The following is a 21,022-nucleotide window of genomic DNA, read 5'->3' on the forward strand; positions in this document are numbered from 1 at the left end:
ACCCAGGGCCCGCCCTGCGCCCTCTGACCCTGAGGGCCCCGCCCCCAGGCCCACGCGGTCGCGTCGCTGCCGGAAGTGGCGGCGCGGGTCGGGGCTGGCCTGGAGCATGGCGGGCACGCGGGGAGTGGGGCGCGAGGCGGCGGCGGCGGGGTCGCTGCCGGGGAAGCGGCCGCCGGAGCCGGAGCTGGAGCCGGAGGAGGTGACCGCGGGCTGCGCGAGCGGGACGGGGAGGTGCATCTGGGCCGGACGTGGCGGCTCCTAGGCCGCCAGCCCCGGAGAGCCAGGCCGGGGAAAGCGGGGAGGAGGGTCGCCTGTCCTCTGCTGGCGGTGGCCTTGTGGGGGCGTCCTGGGCAGGGAGCACCCCCTGCGCGAGGGGTAGCCGGTGTGGGGCTGGGCTGTTCTGCGGTTGGAAGAACGTCTGGGCCGGAGAGAGCTAGGAAGGAGGGCTGGCGTCCCGTGCGGCAGCCTCCCTAGCCCTTTGAATTGTGCTTCCTGCGTTAAAGGGATTTGAGCCTGCAGTAACTACTTGTCTGTTGATACGTTACTAATACGTCGCACACATTGTAAAAGAGGGTACGAGAATAGTAAGGCAGAGCCTGCTGCACGGGATGCATCGTTTCAGCTGGACTCATGGCCACTCCTGATTTCCATCTGGACCCCAGCTGGGTTGTGGGGTGTCATCAAATCTCGGTGGTAGAAAGCCGCCGAAGGCTTGTACAGTCGAGCCTCTCTGAGCCGGGACTCCGCGTTGCTGGGTTGTCAGGCTGCCCGCTCACTTTGCGACAAGTCCTCTTGGCTCTGTACCCATCAGCAGCCATTTGTACTTGTGCCCAAATCATTTGTGCCATTTTCACTTGCTGTTTTAATTGTATGGCTTCCTAAGTGTTGGAGTAGTTAGTGTGTGTCAGAGTCGTTTCTGTGGAAGCTGAGTGCTGCTAAGTAATTGGTGAGTGCAGGCTGTCCAATTAGGTGAGAGACTTCTTAACAATCGAAAAGCAGCGAATTCTCCGTTCAGATAAACGCTTGCTAAAAGTCTGCAAGTTCTTGTTGCACTTCTAAAAGGTCCACACCGTGCACTGCGTCCTGTAGACTTAGGGATCGGGGAGTGTCTGGTCAGTAGAGCTCTGCTCGGGGGAAGCTCTGGTCCTACCCCTTGAGGGGGTGAATGGAAACACTTGCTTTTAAGTAAAGCTTGTGTAGTTTTTATGTCGTTTCAACCAACCTTTACAATTTACTGATCAACTGTCAGTCCCAATCTGGTTGGATACAGAGTCTTCTGCTTCAGGTGGGAAAAGGCCCTCAGGTTGGGGTCCTCTGCTTGCCCCAGACCCCACCCTAGTGTCCTCATAGCTCTGGGTCTGTAAGTGCCAGGGTGGGGTGTGGAGGATAGGGGGCCGGTGTGGGTGATGTGATGGGAACTGAGCTCCTTGAAAAGTCCTTGCCTTGTGAGATGCTAGGAGTTGAATGTCTCTTCCGAGGGCACGCGGCCTGCTGTCGGTGGTGGTGGTGAGGGAGGCCTGGGTTGGGTAGGTGGTTTTGGTGGAGGTGGAGGCTGTGGCCGGAGGGCTGTGGCCTTGGAGGCCGGCCACACAGAGCTGTGGGTCAGCGCCGGGTGCCCGCTGCGTGGGCTGTGGGCTCGTTGACGCTGTGCTCCTTTTAGCCTTCTCTCCTCGGTGCTCCTGGCCTCAGCCCTGGGCCTGGCAGCGATCCTGGCCTCTCCGACAGCGAGGAAAGTGTGTTCTCAGGCCTGGAGGATCCCGGCAGTGACAGTAGTGAGGCCGACGCTGCGGCTGAGGAGGAGGATGGGGCCAGCAGCCATGAGCAGCACAGCAGGACGGAGAAGCCCCCCGGGCAGCAGGTGCGTAGGCAAGGAGCCTCCTGGCGGGCTCTCCCCCTGGATGACCATGGCCAGGAAAGTGCCTGCCAGGCATCGGGCTCTCTGGGGGCTCCCGGCAGTGCTTTCTCCCGTTCCTTGGGAACCCCAAGGCCCTCGTCCTTCCTCTGGTGCAGCGGGGCAGGGGAGGGGGTGGGTGTTGCTGGTGGGGGCTGGGTAGGACGCTTACTTGGAGCTGAGGTGCTCTGAGCTCTAGGGCACCAGTTTTCAAGCATAGTCATGTGCTCTGTTCATAGGAACCCCAAAAATCTACCTGCCTGGGCCCCCACACCTACCCCGGTGATCCTGATGTCACTTCTCCTGAGGCTCAGGGCACTTTGCTAGACTCAGCTGTAGGCTGGGTTTCCTAGAGGCAAAGCCCAAGGTGGGATTTGTTTGCAGGGGCCTGCCTGGGGGGAGCTGGTGGCCCCGCACTTGTGGGAGCGAGTGGAGCTCCATCCACCTGGCCTGGTCTCGGGGGCGCAGGAGCCAGCTGGCCGCCGCGTGAGGCTTTGCCGTCCTGCCTGTTGCTGTGACGATGGGGAAAGGCAAACCCCGCTCTTGTCTTAAGTGAGGAAAATGACAGAAAAGCTTAATTTAAGTAAAACACAACACTGGTTGTTCAGAGCATCCTAGAAACGATCTTGTAACTGTTTATAGTTTGAATGGCCGTGGTGTCCTGGAGGTTAGGACCATGATGGAAACCAAAAGCCACACTTATTTGATCTGTTTCCTAGGAAGAAAAGATTTTAAATCCAATTTAAACTCTCCACCCATTCAAGCTTTAATTGTAGCGCTGGTGCACAAAGAGAAGATGGTCCACAGACTGCCTTGCCCGTGCTTTATGGGCTTATGGGCAGATTTTTCTCCTTTTTAACTTCTTTTTTTAAGATTCATTATTTATTTATTTATTTAGTTATTTTATTTTTGGCCGCATCGGGTCTTAGTTGCGGCACACAGGCTCTTTTGTTGCGGCTCACAGGCTTCTCTCTAGTTGTGCCGTGCGGGTTTTCTCTCTCTAGTTGTGGCGTGTGGGCTCCAGAGCGCTGGGCTCTGTAGTTTGTAGCACGTGGGCTTAGTTGCCCCGCGGCACGTGGGAACTTAGTTCCCTGACCGGGGATTGAACCCGCGTCCCCTGCATTGGGAGGCGGATTCTTTACCACTGGACCACCAGGGAAGTCCCTTAACTTTTTAAATTTACAAAATATTCCATCCTTGACAAAACGTTAAATCTTAGATCAACACTGTTCAGTAAAGGATGTTTCCATTCGCTGCCTTCACTCTCCTTGGTGAGCACAGTTCATGGTTAAATTATCTTCCTGGATCTTTTCCTCCTCTTTTAAAATTAAGGATCGGGGCTTCCCTGGTGGCGCAGTGGTTGAGAGTCCGCCTGCCAATGCAGGGGACGCGGGTTCGTGCCCCGGTCCGGGAAGATCCCACATGCCGCGGAGCGGCTGGGCCCGTGAGCCACGGCCGCTGAGCCTGTGCGTCCGGAGCCTGTGCTCCGCAACGGGGGAGGCCACAACAGTGAGAGGCCCGCATACCGGAAAAAAAAAAAAAAAAATTCAGAAAAAAAAAATTAAGGATCCACACGCTTAAGTTTTTTCCTTTAAAATAGGATTTTTATCCTCTTTTATAAACAAAATTTTAGAAATGATTTTTAAAAGTTAAATAACTTTTTTTAATAAAAAGAATTTTTAGTTGAAATTCTCTAGGTGAGGTACTGCTGTACAGGCATCTCGAGGCTAACCACCTGTGACCCGCGAGCCACTGGGCTCGTGCTGCTCCGCAGAGGTACCTGTGCCGCCGTCCTGGGTCTGCTGGCGGCCGGCTTAGCGGGTGCTGAGCTGCAGCTCAGCAGAGACTCCATGCCCACCCTCTCCAGAGGGTGGGGAGCCGTCCTCGCCCCTGGCCCTCGGCCCTCCGGGGTGCCCTCTGAGCCCTCTGTCTGAGGAAGTCGGCCCAGGCCACCTGGGTGGGGGCGTCCTCAGAGGGGGTGAGGCTGCCTGTGGCTCTGCGCCCTCCCCAGGCGTCCCCCACTGGCAGCCAGGCCCTCGGGCCCTCCCTTTCGTGCTCCGCTGGGCCGGCGGTGCTCCCTCACCCCGCCTTGTCTCCCACCAGTGCCGTGCTCCCCTCCCCGCGTGTGCGCAGGCTCTTAGCGCCCATCCGCATGCCCTGTGGGTCGTCCTGGAGCCCTGCCAGCTTCCCTGGAACCTGCTTGGCCTGGGCACTCACGTCTCTGGCTTCTTCGTGCTGTAGCTGAGGGGTGTTGGAGTATTTTCTTCTAAAGCGGGGACCTCAGTACTGGGTTGGAATTCGTCCAGGCCAAGAGGGGGAATTGAAGAGGTGGGTGTGCTCTTGACTCCTGGTGGAAGTCCCCCCATCTCCCCTTTTCTTCCACCCGTTCCTCAGAAGCCATCCACCGCTCCACCTGGTGGAGCTGGCGATTCTCCACGTCTCCTGTTCACGAACAGGCCAGTCAGTGCTTCCTGTGTGTTCTCCTGTCTCCCCCCGAGCCTGGCCGCACGAGACACCCAGGAGCGGCCCCCGTGACAGCCCTGTCATGCTCTGCATCGGGGCCCCCCGAGTCAGCCTGTTCCTCTCATCCTGCAGCTACTGCAGGGCTGCTAACCTGCAGAACCTTCCTACCACGCTGGGGAGTTCCGCTAGTTCAGGGCCCTCTCGAGGGTCTGGCGACCCACCTTCACCTGCCCCAGCCCGTGGGTTGTCCCCTGCGAGCAAGCTGAAGGGGAGCCCCGGGCCCCTCCCCCACTGGCCGCCCACACGCCTCCTGTTTCCACCCTCAGGTGATGGCTCCTGCTGCCGGGCACCCCCAGTCACCCAGGGCCTCTTGCTTCCCTGTGTCCCCCCAGTAGCACTTGGTGGTGCTTTTGGGCAGGCGTTTCCGGTCCCATAGGTCTCGCGTTGCTGGGCCTCCTCTTGATTTCTCACCTTGAGTGGATTTAGGTGCTGACGGCCATTTCTTCATTTTTGTGCTTGTTTAGATCCGTTTTTTTCTTCTGCTTGTCCTGTTTGGTTTGGTCCTTTCTCATTTGTGTGGGTTTTCCCGTATTTTGTTTTCTTATTCTTTTGTACAGAAGTTCCCATCTTCACTAGTTGAATCTGCTTGCCACGTTCAAGAATGTAACAGGGCTTCCCTGGTGGCACAGTGGTTGAGAGTCCACCTGCCGATGCAGGGGACGCCCCGGTCTGGGAGGATCCCACATGCCGCGGAGCGGCTGGGCCCGTGAGCCATGGCCGCTGAGCCTGCGCGTCCGGAGCCTGTGCTCCGCAACGGGAGAGGCCACAACAGTGAGAGGGCCGCGTACCGCAAAAAAAAAAAAAAAAAAAAAAAAGAATGTAACAGAAGACCTAGTAGCGATGCCTAATGTGCAACTAGCATCTCCCAGATAACTTAAGAGTCCTGCCTGTACTGTCTGTGCATGGAGCTTACTGCAAACCCTTGGGCAGGAGGAGCCCATCTGGGTCTCAGCTCAGCTCTGGGGAGTGGTGGGCAGGGCCGCCAGGAGACCAGTAGCAGCTGTGAGTCCCAGGCCTGTGCACTGTGGGGTCTGGGCATTGGCTCCTGGGGAGGGAGCGGGCCCAGTCAGTGGAGGCCACCTCAGGCAGGATGTGCCCGGGCCTGTCCCAGAGAGCCCCGGCCGTGGCCCAGCGTCAGACACTCTTATTTCTGGGGATCAGAGTTCAGGGCAGGTGGGGTGGTGTCGCATCTGGGGTGACATGATCAGTGGGTTTAGGAGATCCCACAGCCCCCCCTCAGCTGTGAAGCACGTCAGCTTCTCCTGTACCCTCCCCAGGTTTCTAGTATGTTCTGCCCTCGGAGGGTGGTCACTCAGATCACATCCCGTGTTCTGGGCTTCACTCACACGTCTGGGTGGGGTGACCTGAGTGGCTGGCTGTCACTGGGCATCTCACTTCTGCCTGCCTGTCCCCCCTCTCGGGACTCAGGGCTCCAAGAGCAAGCAAGCCGTGCAGCAGCACCTGACCGTGGAGCTGCCAGTCATGATGCGAGGCTGCAGCCCCTCCCAGGAGAGGCCCGTCCTGCCTCCCTTGGTCCCCTGGTCTGGGACATTTGCCTACAGAACCCCACTTCCCTCTGGTCCTGCCCGTGGGCCCCCAGCCATCCACATGGACACGTTTGCGAGCCCGCAGCACGTGGCGTTGACCCCGTCTTGGGGTGGGCGCTGGCGGCTCTGGGCAGCCCCTCTCCACCTGGTGCCTGTGCCTGAGGATGTTGGGGGCTGGGGCTGGGGCTGGGCCGCTTCAGAAAGCGGAGAGAGGGCGGCGCTGTGCGAGTTCTCCCTTTTTTACGGTGGCCACTGCCCGGCTACGGTACCTCTAAACTTTGAAGGGGCGGGGTTTGTTAGGTCCTCCTGGTCCCAGGAGCTGGGCCACGCCCCGCATCACGGCAGCCCCCTGGCGGCCACCATCTGCCTTGCAGCGTCACCTCTGGAGGGAGAATGTGGCTTCAGAGCCCTGGTGCCGTGAGGGAGGGCCCTCCTTGCCGGGTGTCCACCTCTTTTGCCCAGGAACTCACAGCCCCGCTGCTGGGTGTCCCCTCCCCTTGCTGAGGTCCCGCCTGTGTCTGGTTCCCCAGGCATCACTGGGGCTAGCCAGGGCCCCGGGATGGTGGCCTGTCGTGCAGGTGGTGCTGGGCTCCTGGGGTCCGGTGCCTGGTGGGGGGCATCAGACTGGCTGGCGGTTGGCAGCCTTGGAGCACCGTGGCCTGCACTGCCGACCCTGCTGTGACCAGTGGCCTGTCAGCCACGGGCTGGCATCAGGGGGCTGTTGAGAGACTTGCAAGTGGCCCGGCCTGGGGTCCTGCCAGCCCAGGGCCTGGGGCAGGTGTGTCCGCTGGTTGCTGCTATGGGTGAGGACGGCAGGAAAGCTTTGGGTCCCAGGCTGGCCCTCTGCGCCCCCCGCTTGCCCCCGCCCCCAGGCAGTGCTGACCCACTTTCAGCGGGCAGGGCTCCCGCAGTGCACAGCTCAGGGAGCAAGGGGTGGGAGAGACGTGGAAACCGAATCTCGCCTTTTCCTGGCCTGGAAAGAAAGTTACTCTCCCACCCTCCTTACACCGAGGGAAAAACAGGCGGGAGGGAGAGCTGCCTTGCGGGCCTTTGGCTCCTGCCCGGGCAGGGGGAGCGGGGCTCTGGGCGGGGCGCCCGTGCTTGGGGTGGGGGGCCCCTGCTACACTTTACTGCCCCTGGAGTCGGGGGGAGAGACGGGCTGTTCTCCCCATCAATCCCAGTTCCGGTACACCAGGTCCCCCCGCCCCACAAGGGGAGAATCTGTTTTCCAGGTTGGGGTGTGAGTGAGCAGTGGCACCCACTCACTGGCCCGGTGGGCGGGGTCAGCCTGGGGCCGGGTCCTCCCAGCAGTCTGAGAGTGTGGGTGCCTCTCTGGGCCCTTGGCCGGCTGCGCTGGATGTGACCTCCTCGGGGCAAGGGTCTTGCCCTAGGAGTGGGTCGGCTGTGGCCCCTCTGCCAGTGGCCAAGAGCGAGTACCATGGCCTTCCCCTCGGTGGAACGGCTGCTGAGAGGCCTTGTCCCCGGAGCCCAGGCTGGCTCTGGGCTCGGCTGGGCCTTTGGGCCGGGAGCCCTGCAGCCGTTGTTCGCATTAAGGGGTGCGGGGGTGGCTAAGTGTTCCTTTGCCAGGTGTCAGCCCCTCCCTGGGGTCCTCCCCCGGAGCTTGGACGTTATGATGGGTCCAGCCCTTGACAGAGGATGACCCTGGGTGGGACCCCCCCCTCCCTGAGAGGCCCACTTAGACCTGCAGTGGGACCAGGTTGGAGCCGCTTAGAGACTGGGGTGTGGGAACCTAGGCCTCAGCGTTGGCAGGAGGGTGCGGGCGTCCTGGACCCGCGATCTGCCCCAGGCACAGGGCGTCAGTGTCCTGACATAACATAATTGCTCTCCCCTTCCCTTCCCAGGCCGGGACCCCTTCGCCGAGGACGGAGGTGGCGAGTGTGCGGTTTGAGGACGAGTATGTGGAGGACAGCTCTGACGAGGAGGTATGGCTGGGGCCGCGGCCTCCTCGCTTGCAGGGTGGGCTGCACTGCCTGGGCAGAGGTGGGTCAGGCCACAGCGAGGCCTGAGTGGGCGTCCTGGCCTGGGGCCCCAGTCCCCGTCTGGAAGAGCGATTTCAGGGTCGGGTACACGTGACTGCAGGAGTGTGTGTCATCGCGGGGAGGGGAGGGCACTGGGCACCTCACAGCCACCCCTGGGCCCTAGGGGGTGGGCAGCGGGGCTGGCAGGCAGTGGGCGCCCCTATGCTCTGGGCGGGCACTGACAGGCCCAGGGAGGCTTCCCCAACACCAGCCGGCCTGGGCTGGGCCCCGGGGGTGAGGGTGCAGTGACAGGCCCCGCGGGCACCTGCACTGGGCGCTGAGGGCAGGAGACGGGCGGCCCCGGTTCTCTGCCCCTTTCCTCCCTGGCATCCTGGAGGCCTGGGCCGCTGGGGCCCTCAGTGAATCTGGTCGTCCTTCTCACATTTACGCTCTCAAGGGGAGAGCTTGCTGCCAGGCTAGGGGTGCTCGGTCTGGCCAGAGGCTGCTGTGGCTCAGCTGCCCGGAGCTGCCCGTGGGTTCTGGGGGACGCTGGGGCTGAGGAGCCTCCCAGGTAGACGTGGCCATGCTGTTCGCCCAGCCGCCCCCTCCCTGATGTGTCCTGGCCACCGGGCGGGGCTGCGGCCCCCATGCCCACTGCCCTGGCGTGAGCCCTCCGGGTGTGTGCCTCCTCGGGCTGGGGGGCCTGCAGAGACAGCAGTCCCCGCCCCCCGGTGGCTCTTCCTGCCGCCTGCCAGGGGCTGTCCCCGGCTGGGGAGACACGCGCCCCCTCCCCTGCACAGCTTCCACCCCCATCCTCTGCTCTCTTGGCAGCGGCTGCAGGAGCCTTGGCTGCGCGCCCGACCCGGTCTCTGTGCGCTCAGAGAACAGAGACAAAACAAAATAAATTGGTTTCCTGGCCGGAGCAGCGGGCGTGCTCGGTGAAGGGGGGCCGGTGCAGCGCGGCTCCCGGCCTGTCTCCCCCCCTCCCAGGGGCTCTGGCTGTCGGCAGCCACATCCTGTCGGCTACTTTTTTATATTCGGTATTTTGAGAAATCGATGATGATTGTAAATGGAGTGCAGAGGCCGGGGGAGGGGCTTCGGCCCGCCCGCGGGGAGGCGCTCCTCCTGGCTGGGGCTGTGCTGGAGCCGCCGGGGTGGGGGCTGCTTCCTCCGGCGATGACTATCCCATATGTCGCCTGAGTGACAGGGAGCCGTACTTCTGCCAGCACAGCCGGCTGTGGCTCGAGGGGGCGGCAGAGCTCGGCTTTCAGGGACCAGGCTGGCCTGACAGATGCTCTCCTCCCTGAGAAGTGCTGCCCCGGCCCCCCCCCCACCGCCCCCCCACCCCCCGACACACACACACTTGTCGCCGCGTCTGTGCAAAGCAGGGTGGGCTTCAGGGAAGAGGCTTAAGAGGTGGGGTGGCGAGCAGTCCTCTCGGGAGCCCAAGGGGCAAGAGCACGCGAGGAGCGCGGGAGCCTCCCCCACCCCGGGGCTGTGCCCTGGGTGGTTGGCACCTGGGAGGGGCCACCGTCTGCGAACACTTGGTCGCACTGTGTCGGGCAGCGCCTCCTCCACGCAGCATCCTTGGAGGTGGCCGGTGGTGCCAGGACTCCACTCAGGCCTTGGTCAGCCTCCAGCAGTGGTGTCCTGACAAGGCGTGCTCCTGGGGGAGAGCCTGCGGTGTGGCAGTGCCCAACCTCCCCCTCCCCAGTCCCTGTCCTGCCCACCCCTCAGGCCTGGGCTTGAGGCCCGGGGTTTCTAGGCCTTCTGACCGCCGGCCTCTGCCGTGCATGGCTTTGGGGGACCCCGGCCCCAGGCACTGACGGGTGAGCAACGGTTCTCGTTCTCGGGAGACCTGGGTCCTGTTTCCGCACCTTGGCCTTCTCCGTACCTTCCCTCCAGCTCACATCCCAGGCAGCAACAGGGCTGCAGCCCCTGAACGTGCTGCCAGGCCACGCGTGGCGGGGGTCCTGGCCACCGTGAGTGGGGGGAGCCCCGCTCCCACAAGTCCACTGCACCCCTCCCCCACAGACGTGATCTCATCCAGCTGCCGCCCCGGGAGGAGGGGCGGGGGCGGGGGGGCTGGGCGGCCTTCGCAGCAGCGGGGTTCCCCCACCCTGCCTCTGGCCTGGGAGAAGCTGAGGCCTTGGGCGGGTGGGGTGGGGGCGGGGCTGCGAGCCCCCGGGGTCCCGGCCCTGCAAGGGTGGGCGGGCGGCGGGCGCATCTGCGTCCGGGCTGCGGTCCTCCCAGCTCTCCCGCCAGGCGCCGCTAATGGCCTCCCGGCTACTGAGCGGCAGCCGCGTCCTCCGGGCCCCGCCCCCGGCCCCAGCCCCCGGCGCGGCCTCGGCCCTCGGCCCCCGGCGCTCGCTCGTTGCTGGCAGCGCAGCCGCGGCTCTTCGAGCTGTTGCGCAGAGCGTGCGTCTCGGCCTCGCGGGCCGCCGGCCTCCCTGGCGGGCCCCCGTCCCCACGGCCAGGCTCCGACAGACCCTCGGGTCGCCCCGGCCGCCTGGCCTGGGAGGGCCCCGATGACACCGTGGCCTCACAGGTGGCCGTGGGGGGCTGTGGGTGTGGCGGCTGTGACCTCAGGGCGCCCCTGGCTGCCTTTGCCAGGCACCACCTCTCAGCCAGGCCCGCTGCGTTTGGGTGTGTGTGGGGTGCCCCCCCGCCAGCGCCGCCCCCCCTGGGTCCACTTGTCACACTTGGGAGACAGGGTTCCCTCTGGGGAGGGCGGAGGGTGTTGGAGGATAGCAGCACCCTCCCTTTCACTGGGGCACCTGGGTGGTAGAGGCCCTGGCCTGCCCTGTGCCCACTGGAGCCAGTTTCCCGGGCCAGGCGGGTGGGAGGGAGGGTGCTGGGCCTGGGGCGGGGCGGGGGTGGGGTGGGTGTCGCCCTAGGGCTGGAGGTGTGGCCGTAGACTGGGGCTGGCTGGGCAGGCTTGTGGGGCGCAAGTTGTGTAGGAAAGGCGGGTGAGCGGCCGGCTGCTGAGCAGGGCCAGCACGTGTCCCAGCCCAGGCCGCGGCTGCCTCGCTGAGGACAGGGCTCGGGGTGGGGGGCTGGCCGTGTGTGGGCAGGGGCTCGGGGCGAGTCCTCCCGAATGAGGTCTTGGAGGGGCTGGGGCTGGGATGTGTGAAGCAGCATAGTGGGCCTTTGGCACTTAGCAAGGGGGTCCCAAGCCTGTGCCCACCTCCAGCATTCCCAGAGGAGTTTCTGGGAGCCCTTGCCTGCAGGGAGCGGAGATTTGGGTGTCCCATGTGGGAATGCCCGCTGGACCCTGGCCAACCCCAGGAGGGGGAGGGGCAGGTGGGTGGGGGTCTTGGGTATCTGTGGACCCAAGAGCAGGGGCAACCTCGGTGCCCTCTCCCCCTCCCCCATGGACCCCTTGGCGGGGGAGTGGACTTGCTTCCCTCTACCCCAGCAGCCGTGGAGGCACTGGTCAGGGGTCAAGGAGTGGCCTTGGAGGGGCCCTGTGCCCACACGACGTCCGACGGCTCAGGGGTGGGTCGGGCCAGCAGCGCTTCTGTGAGGACGGCAACTGGGAGGGACAGTCTGACGGAGGAGGTTTGGGAAGGGGGTTCCGAGTTTCTCGCCCGCCCCACCCTGGCCTGGCTGGCTACAGCTGGTGGGCCCTGCTTCTGACCCCGACCCCTGCCAGGATCACCTCAGCTGGCTTTGGCCTTTGGGACAGGAAGAGGCCGAGTGGGACCTGGCTTTCTCCCCTTGGGCCCGTCGACCAGGACTCAGGACTCATCCTGCCAGCACCTTGTGTGGGTTCAGCTGCAGCAGGTGGCCTGGGGCACGTGGCCTGTCCTCCTCCCGCCATGGAGTGCGGGAGAGAGGAGGCGCAGGAAGGCGGGGGGCGGGGGGGGGGCTCCGTGTCGGGGGAGCTGAGGGAACACTGCCGGCATTGTAATCGGAGAGGGGCAAGGGGAAGAGAGAGCCCGAGCGAGGGCGGCTGACCCCGCGCTCCCCGGGGACAGGTGGGAGAGGCGGAACGAGGAGAGAGTGAAGGATTCCAGAGGTGGGCCGGCTTCCTTTCTCTCAGACAGACACGGGAGGGAGGTGGGCAGCGGGCCAGCGCCGTACCTGCAGTTCCAATCTGCGGTCCTGACAGCTGCAGCCACTTTGGGGAGGGGGAGGGGAGGGGGGGGCTCTGCGAGAGCGGAAAAATCCCAGCCGACACATCAGCCGGTGGCCGCCCGTGTCCGGTGCAGCCTGGGGGGTGGGGGACCCCTGCCGCCCGAAGGCTCGTCCTTGGGGCATGGCGGCCCCCTGGGAGAGCGCAGGCTGGGGGCTGTCTGGGCCCTGGAGGGGTCGGCGGGCTCCCGCCCCCACGGGGTCACATGTGCTTCCTGGCAGCCCGCAGGTGCTGCGCAGGGTGGGGGCCGGCTGGCCTGCGGGCGCAGGCGGCCTGGCGATGGATCACGTGGTGCCGCCAGCAGCTCGTTCCCCAGGCTGGGGACAGGGAGCTGACAGCCTGGCCCTGATGGCCATCAGAGCGTTTCCAGGCCTGCTTGGCCCGCAGAGGTGGCTGCTGGCCCAGGGTGCGGGCTGGGCCCTCCTTTCGTGCCGCCTCTGTGGGGCACTGGCACGCGGAGGCTCGGTGGAGGGGCGAGGCTGGCGTCCTGGGGAGGAAGTGGGGTTTGTGGTGGACGGGGGCCTGGCGGCTGCCGTGAGTAGCCAAGTGGGCTCTCGTGGGGCTGCAGGGGCTCGGGCCGGCCCGCCACCCCCAGTCTGGTTTGAATTTCTGGAGCGGTGGAGGGTGACGGCGTGCCCCTCCCCGCCCCCTCCCCTCCCTCTCCTGCTGGCTGGCGGGCCAGGCTCTCAGCCTCTGCTGCTACCGGTGCAGCTCAGGGAGCGACCGGGCCCACTGCCCGGGCCCGAGGCTGGCCAAGCTGCAGCCGCTGTCGGAGTCACAGGCCCAGCAGCCGAGGGCCTGGCCCACGCGCCCTGTGCCAGGACCTGCCGGCCCCTGGGGACCGTCCCAACGGCCTGTCCTCTCCTACTGACTTGGCATCTCCGAGGCTCCCTCAGCCCCTTCTCTCCTGCACCGGCTCCAAGGGCCCCTGACACCCATGCCCCTCCGGCCTCGCCCTGCCTGTCCCCCTCGCCCCGCACTCTTCTCTCAGGCCTTTGTGCAGGGCATGCAGCCCCCTGCCGCCCATCGTCTTCGGGAGGATTTGTGAGGGAGGGTGCACTCCCACCTAGCCCAGGTATGGAGAGGTGAGGCTGGTGGGTGAGCGGCAGGTGGGCCACAGACCGTCCCCACAGAACTGCACTGGTGCCCCGGGGAGCAGGGGAGGCAGGCCGGAGACCCTGAGAGGTGTCCCTGCTTGCCCGCGTGCCCCTGTGCGGGTCGCGTTCTCGCAGTGTCCTCAGTGCCCTGGGGCGGAAGGGGTGCCTTTCTCATCCCCCAGGCAGACTCCCACATTCCTCCTGGGTCCTGGCTCTCCAGGCAGGCGGGTGGGGGTGACCGAGCATGCCCTCTCCCCCCCTTTGGCTGGCCAGCTGTAAGCTCCTGCAGGATTAAGGAGAGGAAATTTGGGGTTGGGTTTCTCTCTGAGTGGAACCTGCCGTTGTGACTTTTTATCCTGTTATATTTCTATCAGATTGGACACAGTCCCCTTCTAGTCCTTAATGGCTCTGGCTTTGAGAATTTCCTCCAAAATTACACCATCGCTTCCTGCTTCTCGGTTCCCTGGAGCCCGTCTGTTCAGAGGAGGGGGCGGCTCTAGCCCTGCCCTGTTGCGGTGCCCACGTGGGCCTCGGCACCTGCCCGCTCCCGGGGTCCCTGAGCCTGCGCTGAGGGCTCGCAGGGCCCGGGGCTGGCACCTGGCGCTCATGGCCATTCCCCACCCGCTGGCCGGAAGTCAGGCTGCTGGCCAGCCTGGGGGTGCTGGGGTGGCCTGCACAGAGCCGCCCCCACCTCTCTTCTCTGCTGTGCCCGTGGAGCTCGCGCCACTAGTCTATAATTGTTACCTGCAAGATTTTAATGGCCTGCCAGCTGTGCACAGCTCGGGGAGAGGCCTGGATTGCCCTCCTCGTGGGCAGGTGGGGCCTTTGGGGGAGTTGGGTGGGTGGGTGGGTGGTGGGCAGCCAGGGGTCCTCCCGGTGTGAGCAGTGCTGCCGGGGCCAAATTGCAGGGCTGGGGGCAGGGGTGGGCCCCAGGGGTACACACAGGCAGCTGCCACCTGGTCCACGCCCTCAGGCCTGGGGACTCACTCTGCCAGACAGTGCCCCTCGCTTACCCTCCCCTACATGCCCACTTCGTGGGGCTCCGTGGGCAGAGGCTGAGGTGCCGAGGCCCTGAAGACCGACCAGTGAGTTGCATGCCGCAAGCACTGAGGACCCTTCAGGGCACTGGGACACCAGGCAGGCTCTCGGAGCGGGGGTGGAGCGACACTGCTCCCGGGCCTGGGCTGCCTGTGTCCTGCTCGGTCCCTCGCCCTTCTCTCCCTTCACAGGTCTCCTTCGGACCCCACGCCGTAGTTCCCTGGTCGGGGGTGCTGGGCGCGCCGGCCCTGAGCCCTGGAAAGTGGGGGACCTTCCCCGAGAACTGGGTACCTTGGCCCACGGAGCCCTGAGGGGTGGGAGGGTGGGCTCGGGCTCCGGCTCAGGGTGGATTCTCAATTGCTGGAGAGGACAGTGTGCGTCCGTGTTTAGAAGATAATTGTTTTGTTTTTAATTATACAAAGTTTCCAGACTTTATATTATCATATCAAAGATGCCAGCACATAGTGACCAGAAGAAAACCAGGTTGGGAGCCAGCACGGAAAGTTCCAGTGGGGCTGGGCAAGTGCTGGGCCAACTCTGAGTCCCACCGCCTGTCTGTCCATCGGCCCCGCTCACAGCTGGGGCAGGGCTGGCCTGGGGGGTGCCCTCAGGGAGGCCTGTGCCCGAGTCAGGTCCATGGGTGGATCCATCTCCGTGGATGGCCCAGCAGCGTCCGCCTCTAACTCCGAATCGCCGTCTTTCTGTCTCGGTCCTTGCTCTGCAGAGGGGAGGGCAGTGTCAGGGCCCGCTCAGAGACCAGTGCCAGCCTGCACCTCTGGGCTTCCCCACTGGGTGCTGTCTCGGGTGGTGGGTGCTGAAAGCAGCCCCCTTCCGCGCTCAGCCCAGCTTCCCCAAGCGGCTTGGGGAGGAGAGTACGCTGCTGCACAGCCGAAATTGGGAAATTAAATTTCCCAGATGTTCAGGCCCCAGGAGCTCGCGCGTGCCGTCTGGAGAGGAAGTGGGGATTGGGGAGAGCCGCGCCGTATTTTCTTCTTGCCTGCTCACCCTGCTTTTCCGGTGCCACCAAGCACAGCAGAAGCCGTAAATCACGGCCAGCCAGCGTCTCCCGCAGCGGGGCCTCTCCCCCAGCCCCCAGGTCTCCTGCCCGCTCCTGCCAGCGGGTCCCACAGCTGCACTGGTGTCCGAGTGGGCAGCCCCAGGGGCAGGGGCCAGGGGAGGGCAGGCAGGTGCCCGATAAGCCTTAGGCCAGTGGCAGAGCAAGTGGATCCCACTGCCCCTGAGTCTCCTTCCCCTGGGGGCAGGGTGGGTGGCCAGAGTTGCTTGATCCAACCCTGGTTTGGTCCCCTAGCTTCCAAGTTGTTGTCGGCCCTGCCTCGGTCTCCTCCCCCATCTGGCCCTGGGTGCCCTTGTCTGGTCCCCGTGGGAGCCTGTGTCCAGGGGACTCGTGGGGAGAATGTCCAGGGAAGGCCCGGCCCCGCCTGCTCCAGCTGCGCCCTCCTCCTCGTGCTGCGCCCCTCCCTGGGCTCGGGGTTGCGCGTGGGTTAACAGGTGCTGCTGGGGAGCTCTGCCTGCCTCTGGCCCCGCCCTCTCTGCCAGGCAGGTGTGGGTTGCACGGGTGGTTTGGAGGTGGGGGGCGCCCCATCCTCCTCGCCTCCCTTTCTGGGGACGACCCGCGGCCAACACTCACCAACTTTCTTTGGTTGCTGAGGCAGAAGGTGCAGATCTGTTTGGGCTGGGCGTTCTCGCCGTCGCGGGCGGGGGGCGGGGGCGGCGGGGGTGGAGGGCTGCCAGAGCGCGCCGCGTGGAAGAAGGCGGGCCCCGAGTGGCAGGGTTGCCCGTCGCCGCAGGCCTCACCCACCAGCAACACGTTGCCCAGGTGCGAGATGTAGCTGGAGGCCAGGCGCAGGGTCTCGATCTTGGAGAGCTTGCGGTCGGCCGGCTCGGTGGGGATGAGCGTGCGCAGCGCCGTGAAGGCCGTGTTCACGCTGTTCGTCCGGTCCCGCTCGCGCGCGTTCGCCGTGTGCCGCTGTCGGGGCTCGCGGCCCGGCCGCCCCCCAGGCCCCGGGCCGCCGCCCCCCGCCCGCCGGCCCCCGGCCCGTCTCCGGGCGCCCTGGAGGCCACAGCGCGCCGCGTGCACGCGGCAGGGCTTCTCGTCGGAGCCCGAACTCTCGCTGCCGCGGTCCTCGTCCTCCGACAGCGGGCTCACCTCGGGGTACAGGTAGCGGCCGGGCGGTGCCGAGCGCAGCATTGCGAAGGACATGGGGCCGGCGGCCGCCGTCAGCTCCGCGGCGCGCCGTGCATGCCGCTGCCGCTGCCGCCGCCGCCGCCGCCGCCGCCCAGGCCAGGGGGGCGCGGGGTCTCAGGGCTCCCGCGGTGGCGGCTGCGGCGCCGCGCGCACGTGTGCGTCCCGGGCTGGAGCAGGGCCGCGGGCCGGGCCTTTATAGCCGAGGCGGCCCCTCCCCCGCGCCGGCCCGCCCTCCTCCCCGCCTCCCAGCCCCTGGAGGCCGCTTGGAGCAGGGGCCCTCTGTCCCTCTGCCTTCTCGCGCCACGGTGAAGGGGCCTGGAGCATCTTGCTGTCTTTGGGGGATGCGGGGAAAGTGGGAGCCCCCTTCCGGGTGGTACCAGGGCTGTGCCGCCTCCTCTCCTCCCTCTTTGCGGGGGGGCAGGAGGGTCAAGCAGGACCCATGACCCGGGCCTTCTTGCTTGGCATGACCAAGTTAACCCAGCTGCCCTGGCCCCAGCGCCTAGCCACACCCTGTCTGTCTCTCCCTCGCATGTACACTTGGGCCTCCTGTGCCCGGAGGAGGGGGCAGAGAACAGCTTTGAGGGGCTGGAGCTCAGCCCCAGCTCCCTTGGCCGCCCCCTCTCAGGTTTGTGCCTGGGGTCGCCTGATGACACAGCCTGTGTCTCCTGCACCTGCCCCCTCCTGGCATCAACCTCCAGGTCTGGCCCAGGCTGTGTGTGCCCACTTTACTGGGTCCTGCCTGCGCTCCTGCTCTGGAGAACCCCCCACCAGCACCCCGTTCCCCTGCTGAGTGCTCCCGTGGGCCTTTTCTCTGGGCCACCGACCCCCCCACCCCCTGTCTGCCCAATTCAGGGATGGCTGTGTAGACTTGGGGGTCACAGGAGAAGGAAGGGCATTCCTAGCAACGGCAGGGACACGCGGGGGCACACCTGGAGGATGGGCAAGCGGGGAGAACTGAAGTCGGCAGGTTGGGGGCTGGGGGCAGGTGCAGAGGGGCAGCTCCCAGAGGGTCCTGTCCTGCTGTAAGGGGGAGGGGTTCCCAGGCTCCCGGCCGTGCTGTCTCATCGGGGCCACTCCTCCCGGGGCTACTGTTGCAGGAAGCGGCCGCCTGGGCAGCAGTCTCTGTGCTGGGTGGAGGGAGGGTGGCGGCTGGCAGGGGCCTCGACCAGGAATGTGTGTCCAGGAATGTGGCTGCTCTGCCCGCTGAGGGTGGGGTGGGGGGCAGGGCTGGGGGGCTGGGGAGTCCCTGAACGCTTGCAGGTCACAGTGCGGTGGGTTCGGCCTCCCTTTATAGTGGGTTGGTGGGGTCTTCCCTGAGTCCCTGCCCGTGGCTACCCGGTTTTGCCTAAGGCCCCCCGCCAGGGGAGGGAGCCCACGGGCGATGAGGTCACCCTTGCCTGTGGCTGCCCAGAGCCCTGGCCAAGGAATCCAGGGGGGAGGCTCTGGGGTTGGCACCACTTCAGTGGAAAATGTGAAGGTACAGCTCCGGCGCCTCTGAGGGTCAGGGGGGTGGTGGGGGACAGTGCCGGCTGCCCTGCCACGTCACACCCCAGGGAGAAGGCACAAGTCAGGGTGCTAGCCCGGGTGCTGCCCCTGGCTAGCCTTGAAGCCAGTCCCTTTGCTCTCACCTTTCCCCCTCGTCTGTATCTCTTGGGGGGCTTGGAGGGACGGGTGGGCACAGTGGGTGTCCAGTGCCGATATGCTGGCCTCCTGCCCCAGGACATCCGGAACACGGTGGGCAACGTGCCCTTGGAGTGGTATGATGACTTCCCCCACGTGGGCTACGACCTGGACGGCAGGCGCATCTATAAGCCCCTGCGCACCCCTGACGAGCTGGACCAGTTTCTGGACAAGATGGACAACCCTGACTACTGGTGCGGGCGTAGGGCGGAGACTGTGGGGTGGGACAGGGCCGGTGGGCTGGGGCGGGGCGGGATAGGGCAGGGCCTCGGCTCTGACGGGCAGCCCCTAGGCGTACGGTGCGGGACCGGATGACGGGGCACAGCGTGCAGCTGACAGATGAACAGGTGGCCCTGGTGCGGCGACTGCAGAGGGGCCAGTTTGGGGACGTGAGCTTCAACCCGTACGAGGTAAGGGGCATCCGCTGTCCCCAGGGTCTGGGGGCACCTGCGGGGCCCGGGCCCACACCCCTCTGTTCGTCCCCGCAGCCGGCTGTGGACTTCTTCAGTGGGGACCTCATGATACACCCGGTGACCAACCGGCCTGCTGACAAGCGCAGCTTTATCCCGTCCCTGGTGGAGAAGGAGAAGGTGGGTGCGGCCCCATCCTCCGGCCCGCCCCCGGCCACCCGCCCCCGCCCCCGCCCTGACCCTGCCGCCTCTGCAGGTCTCCCGCATGGTGCACGCCATTAAGATGGGCTGGATCCAGCCTCGCCGTCCTCGGGACTCCACCCCCAGCTTCTACGACCTGTGGGCCCAAGAGGACCCCGACGCGGTGCTGGGCCGCCACAAAATGCACGTGCCTGCACCCAAGCTGGCCCTACCGGGCCACGCGGAGTCCTACAACCCACCTCCCGAGTACCTGCCCAGCGAGGAGGAGGTGAGCCTGGTGCAGGCTGGGGTCTGCCTGCCCCCGCCCGCCCCGCGCTCCGGGCTCACCCCTGCCTTCACAGCGCATGGCCTGGGAGCAGCGGGAGCCCGACGAGAGGAGGCTCAACTTCCTGCCGCGCCGGTTCCCGAGCCTGCGGGCCGTGCCTGCGTACAGCCGCTTCATCCAGGAGCGCTTTGAGCGCTGCCTTGACCTCTACCTGTGCCCACGCCAGCGCAAGATGAGGGTGTGCGGTGGGGGTGGGGTGGGGGGGCTCCCGGGCGGGGTCGGGGAGTGGGGGTGGACACAGCTGACCCCACGTGCTCCTCTCCCAGGTGAACGTGGACCCTGAGGACCTCATCCCCAGACTGCCCCGGCCACGCGACCTGCAGCCTTTCCCCACGTGCCAGGCCCTGGTGAGCAGACAGGGCGGGGTGGCTGGTAGCACACAGTTCCGGGGCTCCGTCCCTCACTGCCCCTTCTCTGCAGGTCTACAGGGGCCACAGCGACCTCGTCCGCTGCCTCAGTGTCTCCCCGGGTGGCCAGTGGCTGGCATCAGGTGGGCCTCGGGTGGGGCAGCCCTGCCGTGGGGACTGGGCTGGGGGCTGGGTGCTGAGAGGCCATCCGCTGTGCTCAGGCTCAGACGATGGCTCTGTGCGGCTCTGGGAGGTGGCCTCCGCCCGCTGCGTGAGGACCGTGCCCGTGGGGGGCGTGGTGAAGAGTGTCGCCTGGAACCCCCGCCCGACCGTCTGCCTGGTGGCCGTGGCAGTGTGAGTATGAGGCCAGGGGTGCCCGCGCCGGCGGGGGTGGTCCTGTGCCCGGGGGCCTTCACTGGGCTCTGGCCGCAGGGAGGACGCGGTCCTGCTGCTGAACCCGGCCCTGGGGGACCGGCTGGTGGTGGGCAGCACGGACCAGCTGCTGAGCGCCTTCACCCCGCCCGTGGAGCCTGCTGCGCAGCCCGCCCACTGGCTGGAAGCCTCGGAGGAGGAGCGCCGGGTCGGCCTGCGGCTGCGCATCTGCCACGGCAAGGTGCGGGGGCTGTGGGGGAGGGCGGGGGCGGGGTGGGGGGGGGCGCGGCTGAGCCCACCTCCCTTCCCGCAGCCAGTGACGCAGGCGACGTGGCACGGTCGTGGAGACTACATGGCTGTGGTGCTGGCCACCCCGGGCCGCAGCCAGGTGCTGATCCACCAGTTGAGCCGGCGCCGCAGCCAGAGCCCTTTCCGCCGCGGCCACGGCCAGGTGCAGCGCGTGGCCTTCCACCCCGTGCGGCCCTTCCTGCTCGTGGCTTCCCAGCGCAGCGTCCGCCTCTACCACCTGCTGCGCCAGGAGCTCACCAAGAAGCTGACGCCCAACTGCAAGTGGGTGTCCAGCCTGGCAGTGCACCCGGCAGGTGAGGGGGCGCCCTGGTTGGTGGGGGGCAGGTGAGGGGGCCACCAGGGCCCTACCACCGCGTCTTCTCCCAGGCGACAACGTCCTCTGTGGCAGCTATGACAGCAAGCTGGTGTGGTTTGACCTGGACCTGTCCACCAGGCCGTACAGGGTGCTGAGGTGAGGTGCTGGCGGGTGGCAGGCTGCTCCCTACTCGCCCACCCCCGGACCCCCCTCAACCTGGTCCCCCCCTCAGGCACCACAAGAAGGCCCTCCGGGCCGTGGCCTTCCACCCCCGGTACCCGCTCTTCGCATCTGGCTCCGACGACGGCAGTGTCATCGTCTGCCACGGGATGGTGTACAAGTGAGTGCCGGTGCCTGCCCGCCCGCCCGCCCGCCCCCCCGTGGGGACTGTGCCGCCCACGTCCTGAGCCTCTCCCTTCCCCACAGTGACCTGCTGCAGAACCCACTGCTGGTGCCTGTGAAGGTGCTCAAGGGGCACAGCCTGACCAAAGACCTGGGGGTGCTGGACGTGGCCTTCCACCCCACCCAGCCGTGGGTCTTCTCCGCCGGGGCTGACGGCACCCTCCGCCTCTTCACCTAGGTGGCCCTGCTTCCCGGGGCGGGGCAGGTGGGGCTGGGCTGTGTGTGTGCTCAGGACACTCAATAGAGGCGTTTCTCCTGCTGG

At 66.0% G+C, this 21,022-nt stretch overlaps 2 protein-coding genes across 3 annotated transcripts; one reads left to right on the forward strand and one right to left on the reverse strand.

Annotated features, from left to right (window-relative positions):
* Nucleotides 1-78: 78 nt before the first annotated feature.
* BOP1 (BOP1 ribosomal biogenesis factor) lies at nt 79-21,022 on the forward strand. Of its 2 annotated transcripts, XM_022555344.3 has the most exons (16): nt 79-199; nt 1,661-1,858; nt 7,824-7,904; nt 18,139-18,293; nt 18,392-18,509; nt 18,588-18,689; nt 18,766-18,978; nt 19,052-19,213; nt 19,302-19,382; nt 19,456-19,525; nt 19,604-19,736; nt 19,815-19,995; nt 20,068-20,356; nt 20,430-20,514; nt 20,591-20,698; nt 20,785-21,022. In XM_022555344.3, the coding sequence occupies exons 1-16, from the start codon at nt 107-109 to the stop codon at nt 20,936-20,938; spliced, it is 2,223 nt and encodes a 740-aa protein (XP_022411052.1). In that variant the 5' UTR covers nt 79-106; the 3' UTR covers nt 20,939-21,022. The 2 variants fall into 2 exon arrangements, with proteins under 2 accessions (XP_022411052.1, XP_022411053.1); XM_022555345.3 differs by lacking the exon at nt 1,661-1,858.
* Nucleotides 14,599-16,498, reverse strand: SCX (scleraxis bHLH transcription factor). The gene is made up of 2 exons (XM_022555462.3): nt 15,862-16,498; nt 14,599-14,931 (listed from the first exon to the last, which is right to left on the reverse strand). The coding sequence occupies exons 1-2, from the start codon at nt 16,432-16,434 to the stop codon at nt 14,893-14,895; spliced, it is 612 nt and encodes a 203-aa protein (XP_022411170.1). The 5' UTR covers nt 16,435-16,498; the 3' UTR covers nt 14,599-14,892.

The sequence above is a fragment of the Delphinapterus leucas genome, chromosome 17 (assembly GCF_059928025.1).
Source record: "Delphinapterus leucas isolate spDelLeu-1000000601 "Yukka" chromosome 17, BTC_Dleu_Yukka2, whole genome shotgun sequence".
Lineage (NCBI taxonomy): Eukaryota > Metazoa > Chordata > Mammalia > Artiodactyla > Monodontidae > Delphinapterus > Delphinapterus leucas.

Coding starts and splice junctions, on each gene's coding strand:
- BOP1 (XM_022555344.3), top strand. CDS start 107: ATGGCGGGCACGCGGGGAGTGGGGCGCGAGGCGGCGGCGGCGGGGTCG. Junction 18,690..18,765: donor CCCTGGTGGAGAAGGAGAAG/GTGGGTGCGGCC, acceptor CCGCCTCTGCAG/GTCTCCCGCATGGTGCACGC. Junction 19,996..20,067: donor TGCGCATCTGCCACGGCAAG/GTGCGGGGGCTG, acceptor CCCTTCCCGCAG/CCAGTGACGCAGGCGACGTG.
- SCX (XM_022555462.3), bottom strand. CDS start 16,434: ATGTCCTTCGCAATGCTGCGCTCGGCACCGCCCGGCCGCTACCTGTAC. Junction 14,932..15,861: donor TCAGCAACCAAAGAAAGTTG/GTGAGTGTTGGC, acceptor TCCCCTCTGCAG/AGCAAGGACCGAGACAGAAA.